General features: G+C 33.9%; 4 protein-coding genes across 4 annotated transcripts; 2 read left to right on the top strand and 2 right to left on the bottom strand.

Moving 5' to 3' along the window:
- The first annotated feature begins 767 nt into the window (after positions 1-767).
- Positions 768-11,307, top strand: LOC120085995 (WD repeat-containing protein 44). The gene is made up of 7 exons (XM_039042368.1): positions 768-3,193; positions 8,114-8,204; positions 8,465-8,622; positions 8,714-8,765; positions 8,887-8,969; positions 9,120-9,213; positions 10,126-11,307. Exons 1-7 carry the CDS (start codon positions 1,517-1,519, stop codon positions 10,725-10,727), a joined length of 2,757 nt encoding a protein of 918 aa, XP_038898296.1. The 5' UTR covers positions 768-1,516; the 3' UTR covers positions 10,728-11,307.
- Positions 11,308-14,111: 2,804 nt separating this feature from the next.
- LOC120085996 (protochlorophyllide reductase, chloroplastic) lies at positions 14,112-16,102 on the top strand. Its single transcript, XM_039042369.1, has 5 exons — positions 14,112-14,282; positions 14,394-14,480; positions 14,703-15,234; positions 15,311-15,669; positions 15,768-16,102. Exons 1-5 carry the CDS (start codon positions 14,229-14,231, stop codon positions 15,921-15,923), a joined length of 1,188 nt encoding a protein of 395 aa, XP_038898297.1. The 5' UTR covers positions 14,112-14,228; the 3' UTR covers positions 15,924-16,102.
- A 1,107-nt stretch (positions 16,103-17,209) lies between these two features.
- Positions 17,210-20,015, bottom strand: LOC120085311 (lanC-like protein GCR2). Its single transcript, XM_039041234.1, has 6 exons — positions 19,626-20,015; positions 19,351-19,529; positions 18,435-18,546; positions 18,226-18,342; positions 17,821-18,135; positions 17,210-17,732 (listed from the first exon to the last, which is right to left on the bottom strand). Exons 1-6 carry the CDS (start codon positions 19,806-19,808, stop codon positions 17,394-17,396), a joined length of 1,245 nt encoding a protein of 414 aa, XP_038897162.1. The 5' UTR covers positions 19,809-20,015; the 3' UTR covers positions 17,210-17,393.
- A 2,460-nt stretch (positions 20,016-22,475) lies between these two features.
- Positions 22,476-24,038, bottom strand: LOC120086147 (stem-specific protein TSJT1-like). The gene is made up of 4 exons (XM_039042620.1): positions 23,746-24,038; positions 23,428-23,668; positions 23,074-23,194; positions 22,476-22,858 (listed from the first exon to the last, which is right to left on the bottom strand). The coding sequence occupies exons 1-4, from the start codon at positions 23,955-23,957 to the stop codon at positions 22,668-22,670; spliced, it is 765 nt and encodes a 254-aa protein (XP_038898548.1). The 5' UTR covers positions 23,958-24,038; the 3' UTR covers positions 22,476-22,667.
- Between the last annotated feature and the right edge of the window lie 2,497 nt (positions 24,039-26,535).

Here is a 26,535-nt window from a genome sequence, read left to right on the forward strand (position 1 = left end):
TCTTTTAATAATTGAATTGACCTACGATATTTTTCTCAAAGATCAAAGGTTCAAATATTCATGTTCTCACTCTTTTACTAAAACAAAATTCGATCTCATGTTGTAATTAAAATCGTTTCAATACTCTAATCTCTTAAATAGTTTACTTATGTTCATGTTGAAGTTGATTTTTTTGAGTTGAAGTGGCTCAAACTACTGATTTCATGGTCATTAAACACATCTTGGATGATAGTTGATCTATGTTTATTTTAACGGTTGAGGTTGACTTTTGTATATATTAGTTATGTATATGCTTTTATATATATGAGAGTTAGGGCTAGCTTACGCGCATCTCGACTAATCTCATGGGATAATCCGTCCGACTTTACAATATTTGAATGCCAAGAAAACTCGTAGAATATTAAATCCTAGGTAAATGACCATCATGGTTTGAAATTCCATGACCTTCTAGCATTTTATATGTATATACTCGTTAATATTATACAATATGTATAAAAATATAAAAATCGGAGGCTTTAGAATATGGTTATACATTAGAGGGTTTTTTTTCAAACAAAAACTATATATACATATATTTTGAAAAGTCAATCCAAATGAACCGTAAGATCAGTTTAAATGAGTAGATATTTCATTAGTATTGGCATAAAAGACAAAATAAGGTTTATTTTTGTTTAAAAAAAGAAAAGAAAGAAAAGGTTTATTAGGAAATGAAATTAGTTGCATTAAAAAAATGAAGAATGGGTATGAGAATTGAGAAGAAGCTCTGCCTTGGTTGGTTTAGTACAGTAAAACTGTTGGAGTGACATCTTGGGTTCTTCCATTCTAAATGCCTTTTTTTTCCCATTATTATTATTAGTATTAGTATTATTATTATTATTATTGATATTTTAAATTTTAATGGACAAACAATTCTGGTTGCCTGTGTTTGAAAAGAAGATGTTAACTTGGTAAAAGAGGTTCCATGTTCTTGTTGGTTCCATAATTCTAATTTAATGGTCTCTTTTAACACACCCAGTTGTTCATACACCAAAATTTTGTTGCTGAATCCCACATTTTGCATTGGCAGAATCCCAATCTGTTGTTTCTTCTCTCTGTTTTTTGCTCTTTTTTGTTTCTCTTTCTCTATGTGAGTGTTGGTTTCTGGGTTTGTTATAGTTTCCTCCAAAGTTCCAAACACAGACAGCGCAAAATCCAACTCTTTTGCATAACCCCAGCATAGGGCTTCGTTCCCTTTCTCCTTTCTCTCGCTCTTTTGTTGGATCTGACTAACCAACCATAAATCTTTGCATATTACCTTCCATATTCTTCCTTCTCCGATCCCTTTAAATTCTTCTGTCTTCCTCCTTCTTTTCTTTCTTTCTTCCTCTTTCTGTGTTCTTGATTCTTATTGGGGAATACCCATTTCGGTTGAACGATTGATTGATTGATTATTCACTAAGAACGGCATTTAGCGAACCCCATCTCTGATCTGATCGTTTCTTGGGGCATTTTCCATTGAGATGGCAATGCCCTTTGAATGATGAACAAATCCGTGGACGAAGACGACGAAGAAGATTGTTTCTACGAGTCACTTGATCGCATTGCCTCCTCAGGGTCATGTTCTACTTCCAATTCCGACGATGACAGAGATTCAAACGCCAACTCCCCTAATTATGATTCTGAACACCCTTTTCCGATACCCAAATTCCCAATGGCTGTTTCCAACTATGATATTTGGATCTCCGAGCCGGCTTCTGTGTTGGAACGACGTAGCCGTCTTCTTCAAGAAATGGGTCTTAGCGGTGACCCTTCTCTCTCACGGGTTAATACGGTCTTGGAATTGGATCATAGAGAAAAGGCTGTTGGCGATTTTGGTCGATCGGTGTCGTCGGATTATTTGACTAGTCAACAACAGCAGCCCCCTGCAATCATCCGCTCGAAATCGGATGGTGCTGCAGATTGTAACAGGAACACCAGCTCTTCACAGGCTTCCGGCAGCGATATTAATAACCAGTGTAATTATTCGTCGTCCATTAATTCTCCTTCAATTCTTTCATTTCATTCGGTCGATGAGACCACCACTTCATTTGCAAATAACCGTAATCGTGTAGTTGTTAAGTCCAGAAGCTGTAAGAGCGATGGAACTCCATCGGTTTCTTTCGCTGCTTCACAGCATAAGCCGCCTTCTGGGAAAAATTGTAGATGGGCAGATGAGATTCGAAGTGATTCGTTGGTTGTGAATGCCAATTCGGATCCTGATCCATCGTCGATGTTCCAGAATGGTGTGAATAGACGAGAGGTTGGCGAGGATTCGGCTTGTTCTACTAGTGGAAAGGTCAATGAGAATGCCTGCACTATCAAAGATCTAGACAATGGGAAAGAGTTTGTCGTGAATGAGATTACTGAAGATGGTATGTGGAACAAGCTCAAGGAAGTAGGGACTGGGAGACAGTTGACCATGGAGGAGTTTGAGATGTGTGTTGGGCATTCACCTATTGTTCAAGAACTGATGCGGCGGCAGAATGTGGAGGATGGTTGTAACGAAAATGTCGATTTGAATGTGAATGGGGATATCAGTAGTAGTTCGAAATTGAAAAAGAAAGGAGGCTGGTTTAAGAGTATAAAGAGTGTCGCTAGCACAGTGAAGGGTCAAAAGGAGAGACGTAGCAGTGATGAGAGGGATACTTCATCTGAGAAGGGCGGACGAAGGTCAAGCTCTGCAACAGATGATAGCCAAGATGTCTCCTTTCATGGACCAGAGAGAGTAAGAGTTCGGCAGTATGGAAAATCAAGTAAAGAATTGTCTGCACTCTACAAGAGCCAAGAGATACAGGCCCACAGTGGGTCGATATGGACCATTAAGTTTAGTTTGGATGGGAAGTACCTTGCAAGTGCAGGAGAGGACCGTATCATTCATGTTTGGCAGGTCATTGAGTCTGAGAAAAAGGGTGATCTACTGATGGAGAAACCTGAAGAAGGGAATTTGAGTTTCTTATTTGCAGCTAATGAGTCACCAGAGCCCACTTCATTGTCTCCGAATGTGGATAGCCATCATGAGAAGAAGAGAAGAGGGAGATCTTCTATCAGCCGGAAATCAGTGAGCTTGGAACATGTTATAGTGCCGGACACTGTATTTGGGCTTTCAGAAAAACCTACCTATTCTTTCCAGGGGCATCTTGATGTTGTGCTTGACCTATCTTGGTCCAAATCTCAGGTTAGTTTGTATTTGAATCCTTATAATGTTTTGTATTTTGGTGGTATCAATATTTTGGATGTTTTGTGTGTTGTTTTTTTTTTTTTTTAATTTACATCTTCAAATTGGTACCTTTTAGATCCACAATATGAAATATTGTCTGGGAATATTGACATTGTATAATTTGCTATTTGAGAGATTTTATCATGCTGTTTTGCATAAATAGAAATTTTCAATTCGAGATCGAGAGAGATCCCCTCTTCGTATTCTTAGGAATGTACGGATTCGTGCTTTGAATATGAATCGTGGAATGGAAATGCTAGAGGTATATTTGGAAAATTCCTAGGCAGTTATATTGTTGTGAAACTGATTAAAGTAACTAGAATGCAAGGGAATAATTTTATTTAGTTCACATCTGAGAAAGATGGAAAGAGATTTCACCTGGTTAGAACTTCTGAAAGTGACTTCCAATATTTAGAGCTATTTGCGCGAGATATTATGTGCTTATATGGATAGGCTAATTATTGTGGATATTACCTTATATTTAAGGTTTGAACTCTATATTGATTCGAGAAGGAATTCAACTTGGTATTAGTACCTTATATTTAGCCCTCCGGGTGATAACTGAAGTCTCTAGGCTGGGACATTTACTTGGTGAGAGGGCCTAGAAATGGTAGACTGACATTCTGAATATTGTATCGGAGACTCCGATTTCAAATATTTGTGTCATTTGTCTGTAGTTCTAAAATTAACTATCTCCATATTGTGCCCTTGATCAATTTTGAAGCCAAAGCTCATTTGGAAGAGGGGTTTAGGGAGTTAATTTGAATAAATAGATGACCTTTAACCTAACAACTTGAGCTTTTGAGCTTTGTATTATATATTAGGAATTATTCACAGATGTGACTACCATTTGTGCTAATGTACAAGTGATGTGGATAACAGTGAAGTTCTATCTACAAGGAAATTAAAAATGCCAACATGGTGAAGAAGGTATTGGCATTTGAAACTACACTGCTTGATTTATGGTGGTAGCTAATGTTGTCAATGTTTCAACTTTTTTCATGTTTAAAAGGGGACGATATCTTATTAGACATAAGTTTGGCACACTTTTTTTCTGTTTATGAGCTATTGAAAATAGTTTTTCACTATTGTTTCAAAGTTTTTTTCAAGGACTGTTTTGGATAACTGGTAAATGCTAAGGTCCGTATTGTACACTTAAAATTACTTTTGATAAAGTCCACTGTTTTGGAAGAAAGAGAGATTATAAGTGTTCTGAGAAGAAAAAATATTGTTCTGAAAAACAGGCCCACCATGAAAATAAACTACAAGAAACAAGAGAAAACAACTGTTAAGAGAAAATATCCCGCCAAGGCTTGTAGAATCAACTCGATGATATGGAGGAGTGATGTGTGTGTTAGTTCAAAAGGGGGAGTGAAAGTAGTTGGGGATGACAAATTCTTAGTATCTAACGTTCTAACTTTAAAAAAGGTCGTTTGGGCATATATGGTGATCAGGATTGGGAAGGTCATCTGTTCTTATTGACGCTGCTCTAGAGGGGAATCAATGCTCGTCAGACAATCAAAAGGCTTCTAGTTGTTGTATCTTATGTAAAGAGCAAAAAGAATCCTAATCACTTGTTTCTCCAACGTCCCTTCTCCTGCAATTTATAGACTTGTATAGTAGTTATCTTTGTTCTTCACTCCTATTTTCCTAGAAGAATGCAAGAAATGAGCAACAAGTATGTGGCTATCCTTTTAAACAGATAGCGAATAAAATGTGGTAGTGCTGTGACAGCTCTACATTAGGAACGTTGGTTAGAAAGAATAGGAGGTTTTTTCATCATTTGTCTAGGGACCTACTCATCTTGTTGATATTTCTGGCTTTGCTTTGGTGAACTCTTTTGAAAATCATCTGTATAAATATTTATACCCTCCTTTTGATTTACACCAATTGGAGCTTTTTCCATAGCTGATTAGCTCTAGGAAGGAGGTCTTATCTTTGTCAACGTATTTCCCATCATAGGAAGTGTTTCTAATTTTTTTTTTTTTTTAAAATGCTAAATTATGCAAAATCCCCCTTAAATTAGATTTTGAAAGGTTTCATTTTTACCATTCAATGTGACATTTGTTCCAAAACATACCTTTGGAGAGTTTTTTCGTTAAAATTATTTGGAAATTGACGTGACAACTAGTGTGTAAAAATTGAAAGGCATACATGATATCATTTACAATATCATTCATGTAGAATAGTGTGACAATTGATGTGTAAAAATTGATTATGCAAATGATTTTAATGATATCTTTTGAGATAAAATAAATAGTAACAACGACGATAATCTTCTTTATAGTTGTAGATAATTATATCCTTTCTAACTTTTACATATCAATTGTCACGTCAGTTTCCGTACTTTGTTTGATTTGAGTATTAGTTTCTTTTCATCATATCATTGAAAAGCTTCGTTTCCTTTAAAAAGAAAAACAAAAAAGATATTTTGTAAAGCAATTTCAAAGTTCAAGGGTATTTTTAACAAATTTCAAAGTTCAAGGATAAAAATTAAACCTTTCAAAGTTTAGGGAATAATTAAAAAAAAAACCCAAAGTTCAGGAGTATTTTGTATAATTTAACCTTAAAAAGAGTGATATAGAACTCTAGAGGAAAAACAGAATGGAATTGTGTATGAAGTTCTTGAAGACAATTTGAGGGAAGGATGCGTTTTGGTCAGGCATGGATGTCTCCTCCCATGGTAATTTTAGATGCCTATGGCTATGGTACTATATTCCTATAGCTTTGGACAAAAAATGAGCAGCTCTTAGATTTATGATATCACCTCTATATTTTGCAGAAATATATGGTGCCTTTCTAGAATTTCATTTACTAGTATCATGAGGTCCATGACCAAAATGAACTCCTGTATGTTGCTTCTTCTTTAGGCCAATATATTATTCAAGTGGATGAAGATGAATAGCTTGATGAAAATGCTTTGTATATCAAATTTTCTAGACTCTACAGGATTACTAATAACCATCTGGTAAGTATTCATGAAGTTTTGGAACGGGGATAGATGGAGCCATAATGTCAGAAGGCCCTTGGCAAAGTCAATTAATTTGATGAAGTTGGGAAGGACATCCTGAATTTGACAGTCTCTCCGGAATGATTTGTGTGTACAGTAGAAGTGGAGAGATCAAAACCTTATTTGGTGGACCAGTTTCTGGCTTTCCAATTTCCGCTAATGTATCCAGAAATGTCTTATGTGAGTATTTGCATTTTGGAAGGGAAAACTAAAATTCAGTGGGTGTTAAACAATGCTGTGGATTCTTTGACTTGAAAGGAGTAGTGGGAATTGAGGAATAGTCGACAAATGTTTATTAAAAGAGAAGAAAGAGTCGTCCATGAATGAGGTTGAGGTCATCATGAAATATTTATTTCCTATATAGAAAATAAATAAAGAAAAGAGTGAGGTTGGAGTTGATTGCTATATATCTTTTGTCTAGAGCGTTTTACTTTTTCCTTTTTTCCATTTGAACTAATCAGAGACCTTTCTTTGGTGATCTCCTCTCCTTTAGTTTTGGAGAGGATAGAATCAATGCTACAAAATGTGTGAGCTTTGCACCAGAATGCTCCTTGCCTCACATGAGGCGAGACAACCTCAAAATGGGGGCCTTTGCCATTTTTGTTGTTACTCTACCACTCGCTCTCTTTCTCTCCCTAAATTGAAGGAACAAATGCCAGAGGGCCTATTTGCAAGAAAAAATCTCTTAATATTGCCCTCATTTCTTGAAATTTTCCTTATTTTGATGATCATTATTGGAACCTTTGCTAGACATTATATTACATTGATGATTAGAACCGGGAAACATCTTTCCATTGCCTTGCTCTTTGGGCATGGTCAAAATCAGTGATCGTCTATTTTGAAACTCATATCTATAGTTTATCATAACGTGTGCAATAGATATTTTTAATTCGGATGTCTATTTAGGTTTACTTTGGATGAGATTATTTTTTCCCCAAGTTTGGTAACAGTAGATAGTTAGAAGCTGCATCTTCCAGTGCAGAGTTTTGAATTGCACGTGTAGGCGCATCTAGGCGTGAGGCGCAATGAAGGAGAGGCAAGGCATCTTATGGAGGGTGCGTGCTGTGGCACACCTTGTAATTTTGAAACATATTTTCCCTTTTGTTTATATGGGAAGAAAATAGCTCGAATCCTTTTATATTTATTCAAATTTTTTTCCCTTTTTTTAGAAGGCTCTTCTTCTTCTTATTACTATTATTTTAATTTTTAATTGTCTCATTCTTCATAACACTATATTCTTCATTTATAGAATTAGATTTTTACCGTACACTTCAATTAAAACAATCCCTCTTTAAAGAAAAAAAAAAAAATAAACACAAGTCCCACAATTTTTTTCCCCTGGCCTTCTGCATTTTTTTTTCTTTTAAATGTCACTGTTCCAGATCCATTTCGTTATCATCTACGTGCCATAAATAAGGTGAGATACTAATTGAACCAGCAACCATTGAATCAGAATGTATTGTGAGACAGCCGAAAGTCTAGGATATAGGATTTAACAGGGTGGGAAGATAAAAATGGCTGTGATAAGGAGAGCATTCTCTACCAGTGGTATCACCTAATTATATGGAAATTAGGATGTTGTATAGTGTTATTTTTTGTTTACTGAAAGTTTCATCCGTTCTTCAGTTTTTCCCTCTCACTAATTGGAACTTAAAAACTTGAAACCATGTATTTTGGTTGAAATATCTTTCTGTAGATTTGTAATTCCTCATATAAAAGGGAGCTTTATTGTTTGAAGTGGCTCATATTAACTCTTGTTATTTTAAAAATTTTCTGAGACAGTATAAACTAAATGTTACGTTGAATTAATTTTCAGAGTCATTCCTAGCCTTAATATTGTAGTGTAAACTTTGCTTTTATTTTACCAGCATTTGCTCTCGTCTTCAATGGACAAAACTGTGCGGCTCTGGCACTTGTCAAGCAAATCCTGTTTGAAAATCTTTTCGCACAGTGATTATGGTAAGTTCACTTTATTTTTCTTGGTTTGGTTTTTTTCCCCTCGTTTTTTCCAGCTTTTTGTGGTAAAACTATGTGTATGTGCCTAATTCAATTAAAAATTGTGATAGTTGGCAAGTCTAAGATGATATAACAATGAAAGCAAAACCCTGGCATAATTTGATTATCTAAAAATCCCAAGGAAAGTTTTGTTATCTTCTATGGTTTCTTGTACTGTCTTATAACTAATAGCATGTCTCTTTCTCATGTGTGCCCTGCCACAGTAACTTGCATCCAGTTTAATCCTATTGACGATAGATACTTCATTAGTGGATCGTTGGATGCAAAAGTTCGTATATGGAGTATCCCAGATCGTCAAGTTGTTGATTGGAGCGACTTGCATGAGGTGGTGACCGCTGCATGCTATACACCTGATGGCAAGGTTGAATAGTTGATAACATTGCCTTGTTTCTATAGAAATAATCTTCAGTCCCATTTATTGCTCAAAAAGATTTTTTTTCCCACTTTTAAAGGGTGCATTGGTTGGTTCTTACAACGGAAGCTGCCGATTGTACAGTACTTCTGGTATATTATACTCTCTGTCAAACCAATCATTCCTTCCTTTCCTAAGTTCCAATTGACTGGCTGAATTATTTTGTGCGTCTAGTTAGACTGAATTATAATATTTCTTTCAATTTTTTCCCAGAGAACAAGATGCAACAAAAAAGTGAGATAAATCTGCAGAACAAGAAGAAAAAATCTAGTCACAAGAAAATAACTGGGTTCCAGGTAATTTGATGGGTTTATTTTAGTGATTTTTTCCTTCTATATTTTTCCTAGTACAAGGGAATCGAAAGCCATTGTTACTACCCCTAGACTCAACCAAAGCATGTGGATTCCTGAACTTCCTTTCAGTCGCTGATCATTTCCAATTAACAGTTTGCTCCAGGAAGTTCTTCAGAAGTGCTCATTACATCTGCAGATTCACGCATCCGAGTGGTTGATGGTGTTGATCTGGTCCAGAGGTTTAAAGGTATGGTAGAAGTTCATTAAGATGATCTTTTAAGGGTTACCTTTTAGATTTCTTAGCAAATGTGATAAGTAAAAAACCTATGACTAACGATCCAGCTAATTGGACTTGCTTTGTGGTAAGCTCCTTAACTGTGGGGTTGATGCCTCTTCGCCAACACTTCAAGAAGTCGGTTACAGTTTCGGTTTCACACCTTCAATTGACTGCACAATTTTGGCTCATGGCTTCTCAATCTTGGCCATCCTCATTTCTATCCAGTGCTTAAATGAATTAGCTTTAGCGATATGATCACTGCCAACAAATATTTGCCTCTCACTGCACATTGATCTTCCTCTAGCTCTACTTTTGTGATCATACGAGTTTTTTCCTTTGCCTTTATTCCTTGCTTTTGAATCCTACTTTCACACCTTTGATTGACTCGTTACCGTGTAAAAATCGACTCTGGTGCATGGCTCCCATAATTTGGTCATCCTAGTTCTTACCCTACGTTTAAATGAAGTTCTAGAGATGGGATCATTGCAAACGAATATTTGTCTCTCACTGAACATTTTTCTGGCCATACTTTTTGTGATCATATAAGTTCAATTCCTCTGTCTTTAATCCTTGCTTTCGGGTTTTTTACTGAAGCGGTAAAACTCACTTCACTCTGGGCATCAGTCCATAACAATATATAGTCCTACAGTGAAGAAAACTAGTTAAATTGACCGTTCATGCCTCATATTGATGAACTGATGGTATGAGGCGTTTTAATATGTATATTTTAAACACGGTTGTAACTTCGGGATTTGATTGATTATATACCCAGTTTCTCTGCTGTTTAAATTTGCTCATCTGCCAGGCTTGGATCCAAGAATGATAATTCTTATATCAGTGGTTTGTTATGTTTACTATTTAAGAGTTTTAAGTTGGTAACAGGGTTCCGAAATACAAACAGCCAAATCTCTGCCTGCCTATCAGCGAATGGCCGGTACGTGATATCGGCCAGTGCGGACTCTCAAGTGTATGTATGGAAGCATGAAGCAGATTCTCGACCTAGTAGGAGTAAAGGAGTGACGGTCGTTCGATCATATGAGCATTTCCACTGTCAGGATGTCTCTGTGGCTATTCCTTGGCCTGGTATGGGCGACACATGGGGACTTAACGACGATTATTGTGGAGATGACAATGTGATTGAAAATCATCTCGACGAAGTCTCCTCTGCTAACCATCCCCCTTCGCCCGTGGAGGCAGAAAATGGCAGTGAGGATTCACTATTGGCATCTGGCTGCACCAACAGCCCTCTTCATGGAACTCTTTCAAGTGCAACCAACAGCTACTTCTTTGACAGAATCTCAGCAACGTGGCCGGAGGAAAAGCTCGTTCTGAACACTCGGAACAGCCGTAGCCCTCATTCCAGTGTGGACATTGCGAGTGGAATGTTCCAAGGCTCATCAGCATGGGGTATGGTGATCGTAACTGCAGGTCTTCGAGGCGAAATCAGAACATTCCAAAATTTTGGATTTCCAGTTAAGATTTAAAGAGGTGTGAAATGAAGAAGTTGAAAGCCTCTTGAAAACCAGCCCCAAATGGGAAGGCAAAGGAAAGATGGGAAGGGGAGTTAGAAAAACCAAACTCCAATACCATTGCCATTTGCCATACATTCCTTTCCTCCCCATTGATTGGAATATATGTGTACAGAGACAATGTTGGGTGAGATTTGTAATGTTAGCAGAGTTAAGTTTCTTGTTACCCTGTGCTTGTGCTCGTCGGGTGGGGCTATACCGAGAGCCAGTCCGGTGGAGAATGGCAGGAAAAAGTATAGATTTGTGAAGGGAAAAACTGAAAAAGGGGGAAGGGAAAAAAAAAGGAAAAAAAAAAAAAGACAAAGAAAGAAAAATTTACACTATGCATTTAGCAACAGATGATGTAATTTCTGTAATCGGGAATTGTAGAGTTTTGAGCACTGCGAAAGCTTTATTGAATTGAAAAGGAGGGGAGAAAAGAAAAAAAGAGGAATTTTTTTAAAGGTTGAATGTTGTCCGAATTGGTTTTGAGAATTATTGTTTCTCTTACAAAATTACAAGGCGTCTGGTAATTGAATTCAAGCTTCTAGCTGTATGTTTCTGTGTCAATGGTCTCAATCTTTATTTTTTATTTGAAATAAGTTAAAAGAATGATGGATTTCACTTTGAAAGATAAAAGTGGAAATTAAGATAAAATGACAAATAGATTTTTAAAAAATATATAATCCAAAAATTATATAGCCCATCTTCCATATAATTTATATTATTGATCGTGTAGTTAGTTAAAAGTTTGATTATCCATCTTACAAGTTGTGATAAGAACATAAACATTTCAAAACTACGATGGACTATAAATTTTAAAATTTTGAATTTAAATTGAGATTTTGTGTGGTGATGATCTAGAATAAAAATTTGGATCACCAACCATTTTAAGTTCTATTTATGTGTAATTTCAAAGGTAATTTTAATAAGCTAAAAGTAATATTACAACTTTAAAAAGAATAATTTTTTTTCTTCAAATAAATGACAAATTTTATGTGCATTTTTTTATAACTTAGACACAAAAATAGAAAAGAAAAAAAAAAAAAAAACTTTAGCCACGTCAGATCAACATTTTATTCCTAGTTTTCAACTTTTTAAAAATAAACTTACTGAAACTACACCCTTGGGGAAATTTTAAAACAAAAAGAGATTTCTAAAATGTTTTTTTTTAACATTTCACTAAAAATTCAAAAAATAAAAACCTCTATATAAAGAGACTTTTAAAATGTCTTTTTTCTTTTAAAAAAAAACATTTCATTAAAAATTCAAAAAATAAAAACCTATACCCTATATAAAAGATGTCATGAGGGGAGAATCATTCTCTCCATTTTGTCCCTATTTTTTCAAAAAAATAAATTAGTATTTTATCTTTTTTAGATGGGACAAAATCCTTTTAAGCGTGTTTGTTAACTGCGCAATTGATACCAAATAAGAATCGAGTTTTCAATTCCCCTTATAAAATTGTAGTAAATCTATAAAATAAAGTTTAGAAAACGCTGACACAACAAATTTTATAAAATAAAAACTATATATTTTAGAAATAAAAAATTAGGGAATTTTCAAAAATAAAAAATAAGAAAAATTATTTACAAAATTTAATAATCTTTTATTGAGGCTGATAGAAGCATATCAGTGTTTATCAGTGATAGAAGCTAATGGAAGTCTATCATTGACACTATCAGTGATAGAAATTGATACAAGTTTATCACTGATAGACGTTGATAGAAGTCTATCATTAATAGAAGTTGATAGAAATCTACCAATGTTTATCAATTATTGAAATTGATATAAATCTATCATTGACACTATAGTGATAGAAATTGATACAAGTTTATCATTGATAGACGTTGATAAAAATCTATCAGAATTTATCAATATTTTTTTTTTACTATTTACAAAATTTTAAAAGGGAAAATAAAGTGAGAGAGAGAGAAAAATCTTTTTTTTTTAACAAAAACACTAGAAAGAGGGAGAAAACTTGAGAAAAATGAGAGAGAAAAAAATTAGCCTAAAGAGACAAATAAAATAAAATTGTATTATTTTATTTTTCTTATGATCATAGTTTAAAATTTCCATCGAAATCTAGAAATATCAAATAAAATTAAATTGTACTGATATTTGAGATTTCGAGGGCTCAAAATTTTGATCGGGGAAATTTAGTTTTTCCTCCAATTTTGACGACAATTTCAAGAATATTCCGATTCCCCAATTTTGACGAAATTTCGAGAAAAATTTTATATATTTTTAATTAACTACATTAGCCAAGTTCAAGTTTTTCAATTTTGTGGTCCTAATTATACACAATTCCATAGTTTTATACACCAATGTCAATTTTGAATTTTCAACTTTTCTCAAATTTTAGCTTTATTTTTTAGTTAAAACTTTCATTTTTAAAGAAATTGAATTTGAAAAATCACAAATATGACCTATATTTATTTTAAAATCATTCAAACTTTTTTCATTAGATTTTCAAATCATTTCACCTCAAAATTGAATTGATGTGAGTTTTTTTTTCTTTTACCATCCAAAATTTTCATAATTTTCACATCATTTCACTTCAAAATATTTCTAAACTTTATTATTTTGTAATTAATTTTCTATTTATTTTTTAAAATTTCGGCTCTCATATCAACAATTACACATACATTTACAATAGGCATCTAAATATTGTTTTACTTTATAGAAATTGTTATTAGAAATGGTCAATTATAATCTAATTAAGCTACAACGAAAATTTCATTAATTAATTATAACAATTTTCATTAATTTCCATTAATATTTCCATAAAATCGAGACGTCGATATTTCGAACTTTGTTTATGACATTAAATCTTATTTATGTTCAACATTGATTCTCGTTACCTTTGAAAAGTAGGAAATTAATGGTTATAATATAAATATTTTATTTATGATTACGTTTTTGTTTGGATTATTACATTGTAGTTTAAGACAATAAAATAGGTGTGCAAATTATATCATATAATTGTCTTTGAGTGTTTTTTAGACAATTAAATACTATTTTAAAACTTTAAATTAAAAATTTGACATTTTTCAAAAATAAAAAGGTTAAAAATAGAAGAAGAAAATGAAATTTAAAAACAAAAACCATGGTCTCTCTATTCCATCTCAAGTACAACCCACTCCCTATCCCTTTCAATTTTGGAGATTTTCAGCCATCATCCCATAATTTCATTTCTACTATTTTTTATTTTTTTATTTTTTTAAAAATATCTAAGGAAATCCAGTTCTCAAATTTTGATTGGTTGCCACAAATTGATATGGAAGAAGCCCACACTTCACCAATTATCTTATCCTTTCTGATTTTTGGTATCTTAGAGCCATGACTCCTTTTTGTATGCAATTCCTTCTGATCTTTCTTCCTATATATACTCTCTCTAGATATTCTCTTCCAAATGCTTAAGGTAATTTAAAACCATCAATTTTCTGCTCTCTGGTTGCTCTTTTTTTTGTTCTAATGGCTCTCCAAGCTGCTTCTCTGGTTTCCCCTGCTCTCTCTGTTCCTAAAGAGGTCTGTCTCTTTTTTTTTTTACACTTAAACATTGGAGACGTGTTTCTTGAATCTGGGTTGTGTTCATTTTGGTTTGACATGCATGTGGGTTTCTTTTTCTTTTTTTTGCAGGGTAAATCTAGTGTATGCTTGAAAGATTCTAGTTTGTTTGGGATTTCATTCTCAGACCAATTCAGTTCATCTACATTGAGGTGTAAGGTAGTGGGTGCTTCCAATTTGCTTTTCTTTTGCTCTTTTCCCTCCATTTAGTAGTGATGTGAGAATTTGTTGATTCATGATTGTATTAGATTGCATGTTGATTCATGATTGTATTAGATTGCATGTTGATGGGATGGTTTGGTTTGGTTTGATTTGTTGGTTTTGTTTCACTTTCATTCAAGCTGAATTGTGGTGAACTTTATGTGTTTGACAAAATGCCAGAGAGAATTGAACCAGCAGATTGGTGCAATCAGGGCTCAGACAATTGCTACCACCACTCCAGCAGTCAACAAAGCTGCTCCAGATGGGAAGAAAACTCTCAGAAAGGGTAGTGTTGTGGTTACTGGAGCCTCTTCTGGGTTGGGATTAGCAACAGCCAAGGCTCTGGCTGAAACTGGAAAATGGCATGTCATTATGGCTTGTAGAGACTTTCTCAAGGCTGAAAGAGCTGCCAAATCTGCTGGCATTAGCAAGGAAAACTACACTGTTATGCATTTGGACCTTGCCTCACTTGATAGCGTTCGCCAGTTTGTCGACAACTTCAGGCAGTCAGGCAGGCCACTTGATGTGCTGGTGTGCAATGCTGCTGTTTACCTCCCAACTGCTAAAGAGCCTACCTTCACTGCTGAAGGTTTTGAACTTAGCGTTGGAACTAACCATCTTGGTCATTTCCTCCTTTCTCGTTTGTTGTTAGAGGATTTGAACAAATCTGATTACCCCTCAAGACGGCTCATCATTGTTGGATCGATAACCGGTACATTCTATTGTGGGTTGTGCTCAATCTCGTAATTGCCTTGTTGGTGTGCTGAATTTTGTATTTTTATGATCAGGGAACACAAATACCTTGGCTGGAAATGTACCTCCTAAGGCCAACCTTGGAGACCTTAGGGGACTTGCTGGAGGATTAAACGGCCTAAACAGCTCATCGATGATCGACGGTGGTGAATTTGATGGTGCCAAGGCATACAAGGACAGCAAAGTATGCAACATGCTTACTATGCAAGAGTTCCACAGACGATTCCATGAGGAAACCGGCATCACATTTGCTTCCCTCTACCCCGGATGCATCGCTACAACTGGATTGTTCAGAGAGCACATTCCCTTGTTCAGATTACTTTTCCCTCCATTCCAAAAGTACATCACCAAGGGCTATGTTTCAGAAGAAGAAGCAGGAAAAAGACTTGCTCAGGTAACTTGAAACTTCACCCATAGTCGGTGAAAACAATGTCAAATATTGTCTGGTCGTATATATTCGTTAAAGAATCTGATTGATTGCTTGTAATGCAGGTTGTGAGCGAGCCAAGCTTGACGAAATCGGGTGTGTATTGGAGCTGGAACAAGAACTCGGCTTCGTTTGAGAACCAGTTGTCTCAGGAAGCAAGTGATGTAGAGAAAGCTCGGAAAGTGTGGGAGCTTAGTGAGAAACTTGTTGGTTTGGCTTAAAATCTGAAGCCTGAAGTTCCTATGATGGTCTTTCATTGCTAAAACTGAAGCTCATTGTGAGTTGCGGGAGTTTGTAACTGTGATGTTGTGTTGTGTAAACAAATTTTCTGTTGTAAAAGTAGTTGGTTGACTTGAGTTTAGTCGTTAATAAAACTTGCAAAGTTCCAAACATTCTGGCATCTTGTCACATGTTTCTCTATCCAAGGTTGTATTTTAAACATTATGCCCTTCGTCAAACCAGTGAACCGTGTGAACAGATTAAATACGTCATTGGGGTAGATGGCTTGTAGTATAGTATGGTAGTACCACGGTTGAGCACGATTTCTAGAACGTCTTCATTTGCTCTGATGTGCCTACTAAAACAAGAGCCAAACATACCTACCTATCTCATGTCTCACTCTCATAGTATTAAATCAAGATCTTCAAGGATTCAATGTTGATATGAGGAGTGAATTCAACATTTTCATTGCATCTATGTAAAATATAAAATAAGTAATGACATTACTTTAAATTGTTTAAAAAATGTATAATGTTAATTTTATTAAATCAAATTCAGCTTTAACTTTTTTTTGTTTTTATAAATTTTCTATTAATATCAATCGACGTCGATATGACGATATTTCCTCTACAATCTCACAAAATTGAAACCTAAACATTTTCCTCGATATCGACATTTTGAACTTTACTCTCCAAAATCTTTGAAACCGTATTGTAACTGTATTGTATCTCTCTTGACCTGAATACTCTTGAAATCGATCACTTTTCCTATCCTTTTCTTTCTTCATAAAATTGTTTTTTCTTAATTTTTGTAAGCCTAGTATTGTTCTGTCTATGAAAGCGCATTGAAAAAATTTTGGAACATTAAAAAAATGAAATCATGAAATTAAAAAATAGTGTATTATATCATTTGGTCCTCTAAATATACACTATTTTTTAATTTCATGATTTCATTTTTTTAATGTTCCAAAATTTTCAGTCAAATTTCTACCAAACAAACATTTTTAAATTAGCTTCCGAATTTTTCAATTCAAATATCCAAAATGATGGTTTGAAAATTACACTTTCCTCTCTTTTTCCTTTTTAGTAATTGAAATTGATGGAATCTATATTTAACTAGAGACAATTGAGTTATAAAATTGAATAAAGCCAAGTTAGATATTTTATGAAATAACATGCTACACCACTATTCATATATTTGATTTAATTGGGTCAGAATTTTACAGAAAAAGTTTAAAATGTTGAAAATAGCATTGAAACCTAAAAAATAATAGAGACAAAATTCCAGGGAAAAAAAAGGTATATATATACAAAATATTATATATATTAGACAATAGTCTGGAAAATCTCCTTACAGTACAAAAGGCCCAAAGAGACAAGTACAAACTCTACAATATCAAAATTCTAAAATGTTGTCAAGGTTCACTTGAACTTTGTACATTCCAGAAGTCTCAGGTAAGTTTTAAGAGAACTTTAGAGTTCATAAGATGGGAACTTTGCTGCATAAGGCTCAATCATGTCAAAAAAGAGATATGCCATTCCCCCAATTCCTTCAAACAAGGAATAAGGGCTATCACCAGAATGCATTTTTCCTTCTGAAATTAGCGTTTGTGCATTCTGATGCAGAAAGCATGCAAATGCTTTGGCTCTGTACAAGTGTATGAAATCACCGGTTAACCGGTAAAGTGAAAGAAACACATACGTGTTACCACTAATTCCATGGCAGATGCCGACCCGTTTCAGCAGACCACGGTTCCACACGACTTCCCCAGCATCCAATGCCGCTTGCAGAAACTCATCGTCTCCAAAAACCTGGTGTAGATGCATACATAGAGATGAATACTATGATTACTTGGATCTTTAGTAATACAGATCTAAAGACAAGAATGATAATGAATACCTCAGCTGCTTTTACGAGGGTAAGTGCAACCCCAGGAGCACCATGGCACCAGTGCACCAGACAGTCAGATTTGTTTCCTTCGCTCGAAGGATAATTACCACTTGGAAATCGATTTTTTATCATGTAACGTAACGTATTCTTGACATCCTCAACTTCATCTGGTTTCAGTTCCATGTTCATCAAGACATGCATGATTCCAGCCAGTCCATGGGCAGCACCCCAGTACTTCTTCCCATGCCATTCATACATCAATGGAGATTTCCTCTTCTTACCCAATCCTCTACCAGCCTCAATGACTTCATCCACCACTGATCTCTACCCAAAATGATAATCCATTAGATGAGGAATTCTGCAGATTCTCAAGTTAAGAAGGTCAAGTGAGAGTATGTGACCGACATGGCATACCATAATAGTGTTAGATATTGTGTTCCAACCAACATGCTTGTTTAGGAACAAACAGGCCCATAGGAACCCTGCTCTGCCATATAGCAGTTCATTTGGTAAATCACTAGGTAGTTTGATCTGCTCTCACAGGCATATAAATGGGGTATTAAATTTCGTAAGCATAGAAATGTAAGGAAGCCAACATGAAATCATTGGTGAAAGAGCATTACATCTTTAAACTTTTCCAAGTAATGATCGACTAGGCTTCCATCATTGGCGAGCTTTGCTGCAACTGCACCAAGAGCACAAACTCCAGCTTGGCCACAGATAAATGACACACGCCTGCAAGGAACGTGAAAAGGGATTGAGAACAGGATTGACACTTAAATTAGGAATGAGCTGAAATACATTCCAAATAACCAATTTCACCAGAACTAAGAATCAACACATATATCTCGACATCAGACAAGAAAGATTGGATTGAGCTATACATTTTCATCTTTCATTTTGTAGCTTCAGAATTTGCATTTCAATCCTCAGAAATGCCTAATTTCACCAGAACTCCGAATCAACACATATATCTCCACGTCAGACGAGAAAGATTGGATTAAACTATACATTTCCATCTTTTATTTTGTAGCTTCAAAATTTGCATTTCAATCCTCAGAAATTACCAATGTCACAACTCAGTATCAACACATATATCTCCACATCAGACAAGAAAAATTAGATTGAACTATACATTTCCATCTTTTATTTTGTAGCTTCAGAATTTGCATCAGTCCTAAAAAATAACCAATTTCACCAGAACTCAAAATCAACACGTATATCTCCACATAGACAAAAATGATCAGATTGAACTATACATTTCCATCGGTTATTTTGTAGTTTTAGAATTTCCATTGCAGTCCTCTAATTTGATTCAGTCTTATTAATAGTCCCTCTCAACAATTAACCATATTGATTTTATTTTTGACAAGGAACTGACTCTATCTCCACCATTCTTCATATTTACATAAACTCATTAAATACTCCATTGAAATTAACTTATTCACAAAATACAGGGACTATCCAAAAGATCAAACTAAAATACAAAGAACAAGACAAAACTTGGTACAGGAAAACACAATTGAAACGAAAAATTACCTCGAATTTCTAGATACAGACTCACAGGCAGTGACAATCTCAGAACACAATTTGAGATCATTCTCATTTTTAGAAACTAGGTAGGATTTCAAAGCCAGGAAAGCCGTCCCTAATGCTCCAGTATACAAAGTATAATCCTGCACATGCCTTCCACCCAACGCCCACGTCTCTCTCACGACCTAAAACTATAAATTTCAGACCAAAAAAGAAAGGAGCCCTAGAAAAGCATAAAACCTCCGGAAATTTCTGAAAACGAACCGAGTAACTAAAGGTACCGTTTCTTTGAGGTTGAGAGCTGTCTGTCTAAGGCGATCGGAAAGTGCAGCGTCGGGAAGTGGAAGGAGCTCTGTGGGAATGAGAGTGTGGTTGGCGGAATCGGAATCGGACGCTGCGAGTTGGTCCGCCGGTGATTCGGCAAGGGAGCGTGGCATCCGGTTTGGAAAGAAACGGTCGGACATTTCTGCGCGTGGAGATGGTGGTTCCGATCTTCCCTGGAGAAAAGCTGAGTGACGCTAAGAAGTGCAGCAGCAAAGAGAGTGAGTGGAAGATTTCGGAAGCAGGTAAGCGGTTGCTGTTGATGATTCGGCTGCCGGAGCTAACACGTGTTCCTTGGTTAAAGTACTTATTTTCAGAAGTTAACGTGAGGATGTCGAGTGAAAGTTGGAATAGTGATTTTATAAAATTAGATTCAGGTATTGTTGATTTTAAAAAAAATCAAATTTACTTTTAGTTTTAAACATTTTAAAGTGATTTTTAAATATTTAATAGTGATTTTGAATTATTATGTTAATTGATTTTAGAAGTGAATGAAAAATTCGTACGGATGGGTCGAATTTTGAGACCTACTCGAAATTTGGTCCAACTTTCAAAGACATTTGAATTTTGACTTTTTGATGATGTCAGTGGCGTATAAAATGTCTGTTTAGTCCCCAAGACACTCGATGTCGCACACGCATCGTAGATTCTCGCTCGTTCATCTCGTTTTGGACTCATTCATCTCGTTTTTCATCGGACAGATTGAACGTTTTAATTTTAAATTTCAGTCCGACGACTTCTTCTTCCTCTTCGTCTTCTTCTTCCTCTTTCTTTTGCCTTTTTTTTTTCTTCTTCTTTCTTCTTTTGGCTTTCTTTTTTTCTTCTTTCTAAATTCAAATGAAGAAAAAAAAATCAAAGGAAAAAACTACAAATTTAATGAGGAAAAGTTAGAGGAAGAAACAAGAGAAAGAAGTGGGAGGAAGAATTCAAAATAAAAGAAAAAATTAATGAAAAAATGATGGATAACAATGTTAATTGGGGAGCAAGATGAAGTAGCGAGAGGAACGAGATGAAGGAACGAAAGGAAAGAGCGAGAAATTTGTGTTTGCGTTTGGTTGTGTTTTGAAGTTAAAATGGTACTTTCCCATGCGATTGACGTTATCAGGAAACAAATTTTCAAGTGTTTTTTTAAAAGTGGGTCAAATTTCAATTCATACAAATTTCCCAAAATGAATTTAGTGTTATCCAATTACTCAAATATGTATTTTCTATTTAAGGAACCATTATTTAACTAAATAATTATGGTAAATATCTATATCTATTTATTTTATTGTTAAATTCTTTTAATATTTTGAGTAAGGTGAAAGTTTATCATAGATATTGAAAGAGAATTAAATATATATGTAATTATTTGTTTTATTAACAATTTAATGACATCTTTTGTTCCCGTATTTAAAATCTTTTTGAAAAATGATTTTATGAATCTCAATAAGCTTTCTTCTTATTGTACTCTATGCTGGAATTTTTTCCTACCACCGGGAAAAGAGAGGCCGATCTCGGGTCAGAAATATTTCTATTTCATCTTGCTTTTCACTAACGAACAAAACCTGAGACAGCGAGCCTCCTAGTCCCCGTGAGGAATAAACAAGGGATCCTAAAACAGAATAAAAGATCGGCTTCTTTCATTTGTGTAGGATAGCTAACTAACAATGTTTTAACAAAAACTAAATTGGACAACCATTTTGGGAGTGATTCTCGACCAATCAGTTAATAAAAATCACCTATCAATTAATCCTCCAAAATCAATTTGAAATTATTTTAGATTTTTCTAAAATCAATTTTAGCTCATGCCAAACACCATTATTTTAAGTAAAAGTAATTTTGGTGGTTTTGACCCTTTCAAAATCATTCCCAAACATATCCTAAATAGTCTTTGAAAGTAGAGAATTTTTTTACTATGATCTAATTAAAGTGGCATTAATGTTCCATCCTAAAAAAAACAATGAAAACTAACTTATAGAAATGTCTCATCGATGGTAGTAGAGAGCATTGTGACTAGAGATGTCCATTTAATCCGCGAAATTGAAGCTCTACGAGATTCGCATCAAATGAGGTGAAAAATCCCCAATAAAATAGTTGATGGGAGAGGGAGCAAAGAAATTTTTTTTTTCCGAGACTACATTTCTCTATTTTAATTATATTTAATTTTCGTCATATATGAGTGTGGATTTTAACTATTTAATTAAAAAAAAAACTCATGATTTAAGTTGATTGATATTTTAACAAAATAATAATAAACAGTAAAAATTCTTTGTTAAAATCTGATCTCACGTATTTCTGTAAGTATCCCCGTCCCGAGAAATCCATGAAAAATTTTGCAAAAATGAGAAATGAAATGCATTCATCCTCATAAAATTCCCCACACACAAACCTTAAAATTGAACCTCTGTTTTGATCATTAGAAAAATTTTAGGCATTTTTTTCCGCTGCCAATTGAGCAGTTTCATATCCATGGTTTGAAACTTTTCATTGAATTTCAATAATGTGATTATAGATTAATGTGGCAATGATAAGATATGACATCACCGTTTGATTAGGGTATCATCACAACTTTCACTTTGCGACGGTCAAAGAACAAAATGAAATCAAGCTCTTTCTTCCTATTTTCAAAGGTCAGAAACTTCCAAACTCCATTCCGATCTCTGTCATCATATCATTTTGAATCCTTTTCAAGCTTTTGAGTGTTTTAAAATTTTGAATAAATTCGAGTTCTATTCAACTAAGAAATATACAATTAGAGAAAGAAAACGGAGAAATATTGTAGTGCCGATAAGGTATTTGATATAATTCTTCGCAATGAAATATAATTGTTTTAACTCTAACAGGTAATGAGTTTATTTGTTTATTTACATATATGAAGAAGTAAGAAAGAAAAGAGAAATTTTATTGTTTCAAATAATTACAAGCCATTGAAACTGAAAAAGGGATGTTAGGACTTAGAAAAGCTAAACTGTGAAAATGGTAGCAGCAACAACACACAGAGAAGAGAGAAATGTATGAGTCTAGTTTGTATCCCATTCAGCCCAGTTAGCTTCACTGCCTCTCCTCGGGATGCTGTTGACCCTTGTGTAAACATCAACCTTGAAATTAGCTCCGCACATGGCTCCTTCACTGTCAATTCTAGGCATTGCTTTCATCTTGTTCATTGGATGCTCAAAACTCATTAGACCTCCTTCACTGTGGAACATGCATCCTGCTCATTCATTCATTCAAAGCCATTTCTCAATTACACAATGTTTCCAAATCTAGTTCCTCATTAGGGGTGAACTAATGGAAAATCTCATCTAACTTGCACGTGTTCCTCAACGGTGAATTTGTTGTCTAAGCGAAGTTAGACAACAAATTCATTGTTTAAACACTTGCAGATCAGATGGTGCAATTTTCCTTGTCCAGTTTATTGTGGATTACCAGTTGGAAAAGGGGCATATGATTTAGCACAGCCTTCTTTGATGACATCCACATCGTCTGATATCACCACTGACCCATCTGCTGCAATTCCCCAATACAGCTTCACTCCCCCATCAGCTCCCTGTTTAAGTGAACCTTATAATTTTGGGGAGAAAAAACCAATCCTAATGCATGAATAAGCAGAAAATAACGAAAAAACGCCACCCCCCACTCAAAAGGAAATCTATTTCCCTCGACCCACTAACAAAAACCTCAGCTTTTTAGACGTCTAATTTTTTGCCAAAAACTTACCAATGTCAAATTGCCACTTGGAAGAGGATGATATAAGATAAAAAGAGAGAGAGAGAATTATACCAAGGCAGCAAAAACAGCACCGGCCCTGCTATCATAAACAACAAAAGCAAAGCTGCCATCAAGCTCCTTAAGGACCTGATCAGCTGGGTAAGGACCTCTGTCTCTAAGAGTCCTATACGCTTCAATCAAAAACATAGCCTCATTTGAGCCTTTTGATAGACCGTATTGCTTATTCAATGCACATAAATTGTTTAAACTTCCCAAGAACAGACAGTATATGTCATCAAACCCACAGAACAGCCTGCAAAATCACCCAAATTAATCAAACCCAGAAAACCAATTAAGTAATCCATCCGTTAAAGCGTGAAATTAAATTACCTTTGGTGAATTGAAAAGGAACGATGAGGAGAAACATAAGCAAGAACAGCAGCTTGGCCAAAATTAACAGAGAAAGTGTTGTTAGGATGACGAGAAAGAAAGTCATTGAGTGTTTCTTGAGGTAGCTTAGGGGGCTTAGAGGCAGTGAAAGAGGCAGGGCTGTTAAGCTCTTCAGGTGGGTGTGCGAAAGTTTTGTGGAAAATAGCTAACATTTTGCATAAATGGAACTTACTGGATTCTCATCAAAATTTGAGAGAGGGAGAGAAGCTTATACAGAGTTTGCCTTATATATATGAGCAAAAACAAGTATCTAAAAGAATAAAGAAAGGCAAATATGGTACCAAATGTTGTGTAATTATTGTGGGCGTGGATTTTTGTGGGATGGGATGAGATGAGGGATAAGGTTCTCGTTTTTCAATGTGGCCTTATCCCTCTCTCTATATGTTTTTTTTTTTTTTTTTTTTTTTTTTTTTCATTTTTTAAATTTTGTGTGATACGATATATTTTAAAAAAATAATATGTTGAACAATATTTTTAAATCATACATATTTTTTTCCAAAAATAGATTTATTTGATAAGTATATTTGTTGTTTGTTTTAATTTTTTTTTTTTGGAAAATAGTTGTTAAATGAAGTTTTGAATCTCTGTTTATGCTAAAAGATTGGAATTTTCATGGAGAATTATTATTATTGTTGTTTTTTTTTACCATGATCGAGTAAAATAATTTTTTTGAAAAATATTTATTTAATGATTAATATTCAGGGATTTATTCTCATTTAAAATAAAATTATTGATTTTTTAATAATAAAATAAAAATAAAAATAAAATTTAAACATATTAGGTAGATAAATATTTTTTTTAAAAGAAAAAATCGAGTTGGAATAGAAAATTAAGGCAAGAAACTTTAAAATTTAAACTTATTATGTAGATAAATTTTTATAAATTTTTAATATTGATAGACACAGATAGATTTCTATTAACTTTGATTTAAGAGATTAAAATTTTACTTTTTTTATTTTTGAAAATACTCTGTGTTCTTCATATTGTTTTTATGGGAGGTAAGAAGTGCAAATTTGTTTGGTTAGATGGTGGTATTTGAAAAAGAAAATCAAATATTAAGTACTTGTGAGGGCAATGATTAAAGCATTGATATTGACATTAAACTATAAATTTTAAACACTAAGATACATGCTTACCACTTAATTTGATGAGACGTTTTAAACTTATTGGATTATAATATAACTTAAATCATATGTTTGTGCAAATATTATTTTGTTTTATCCTTTTTAATACAACAAAGTGAAGATTGAACTAAAATGATAATTAGAGTCTATAATTTTATGATAGTAAAATTATATATAATGGACTTTTAAGTAAGGTCAAAATTATGGACACTTTCAATCCTCTTACCTTCTCCCATAAATTAAATGGAAGAATAACCAAAGGGAAATTTAAGAGAGGTAATAAAACAATATTTGAGTACATTCATTATTTCATAATTTAAAAAATTTTAAAAATTTATTATAATATCATTTCGATCCTTATATTTTTAAGTTGAACTTTTTAATATTTTCAATTGTCCAATGTCATCGTACTTTCAATCAATCTTAAATTAAGTCCCTCAATATTAATTTTTATGCAAAGGAATAGAGTATATAGATTGTTTTTCAAAATTTATAGTAAAATGATAATCACTTACAAAAAAAAAAAAAAAAAAAGCCAAATAATAAGTTAACTTTAGAGACTAAATTTAAGATTTATTAGAAGTACAAAAACTAAAATTGAATAATAGAAAATACAAAAACTAAAATAAAACAAACTTCAAACTATAGAGACCAACACAATATTTTGATCTAAAATATTTTTAAAAAGAAGAAAGAAAGACTTATCACGTGATAAACTATGATTGAACAACCAAATAAATTGTGACTGAACAACTGAATAGGTCAACGATGGTGTAGTGCATAATTCTCTCAATTTTTTTAGAATTTTTTTTTAATACTATTGTAATATCTATTACTCTCCTTAATTATTTGATACGCCATTAAATGATATATTGTTTTTTAATTTATTTCGTAGAGCTTGTGTAATTTACACAGTAAGAAATGAATGAATGTATTATGAAATATTTGGCCGGTATTAGAAATTTTGAAAAGAAAAATTGTGTTATTTTTTCTACAGATTATTAATTAAAAAAAAATGTGGGACCAGATTAGGATGTGGTTTGGTATGGAAGTTATCCAAAAGTGGAGAAACTCATTGCCACATCAGCTGACAGTGCTATATTCTTTCCTTCCCAAATCTGTGGGTGTATTATCAAAAGAAGAGCTAACCCTAGCACCCAGAAATAGCCCATACCCTCTCCAAAATATATATATTATATAGACATGGTTTGTTTTTACCACTCTTTTCTAACCTTTTTTTAGGCTCACTATATTTCTAACATTGGACTTTATTATATACCCTAATTTTATTTTCACGTATTTGTAGTTTAATTGTGTCAAATTATAGGTTGCATGAATTTGGAAAATTTTACAAAATCATCTAAAAAAAATTCTATGACTAACATCATTCTAAAAGTTTGTTTGTCAATGACCATTTTGCCATGTGAAATGTCAGATTTACCTCCAAAATTAAAACCTCTTCTCAACCTGCCAACCTTCTTCCTCCTTCGACGATTTCTTCCGCGATCTAACAAATTTATTCAATGCAAAGCATTTATTTTCAACTAATATTCTACCAACATTGAATGCTAGTGATATCATGAATTGAAGGTCACTCTCAATTATT

This window comes from Benincasa hispida, chromosome 9 (genome assembly GCF_009727055.1).
Source record: "Benincasa hispida cultivar B227 chromosome 9, ASM972705v1, whole genome shotgun sequence".
NCBI classification, from domain to species: domain Eukaryota; kingdom Viridiplantae; phylum Streptophyta; class Magnoliopsida; order Cucurbitales; family Cucurbitaceae; genus Benincasa; species Benincasa hispida.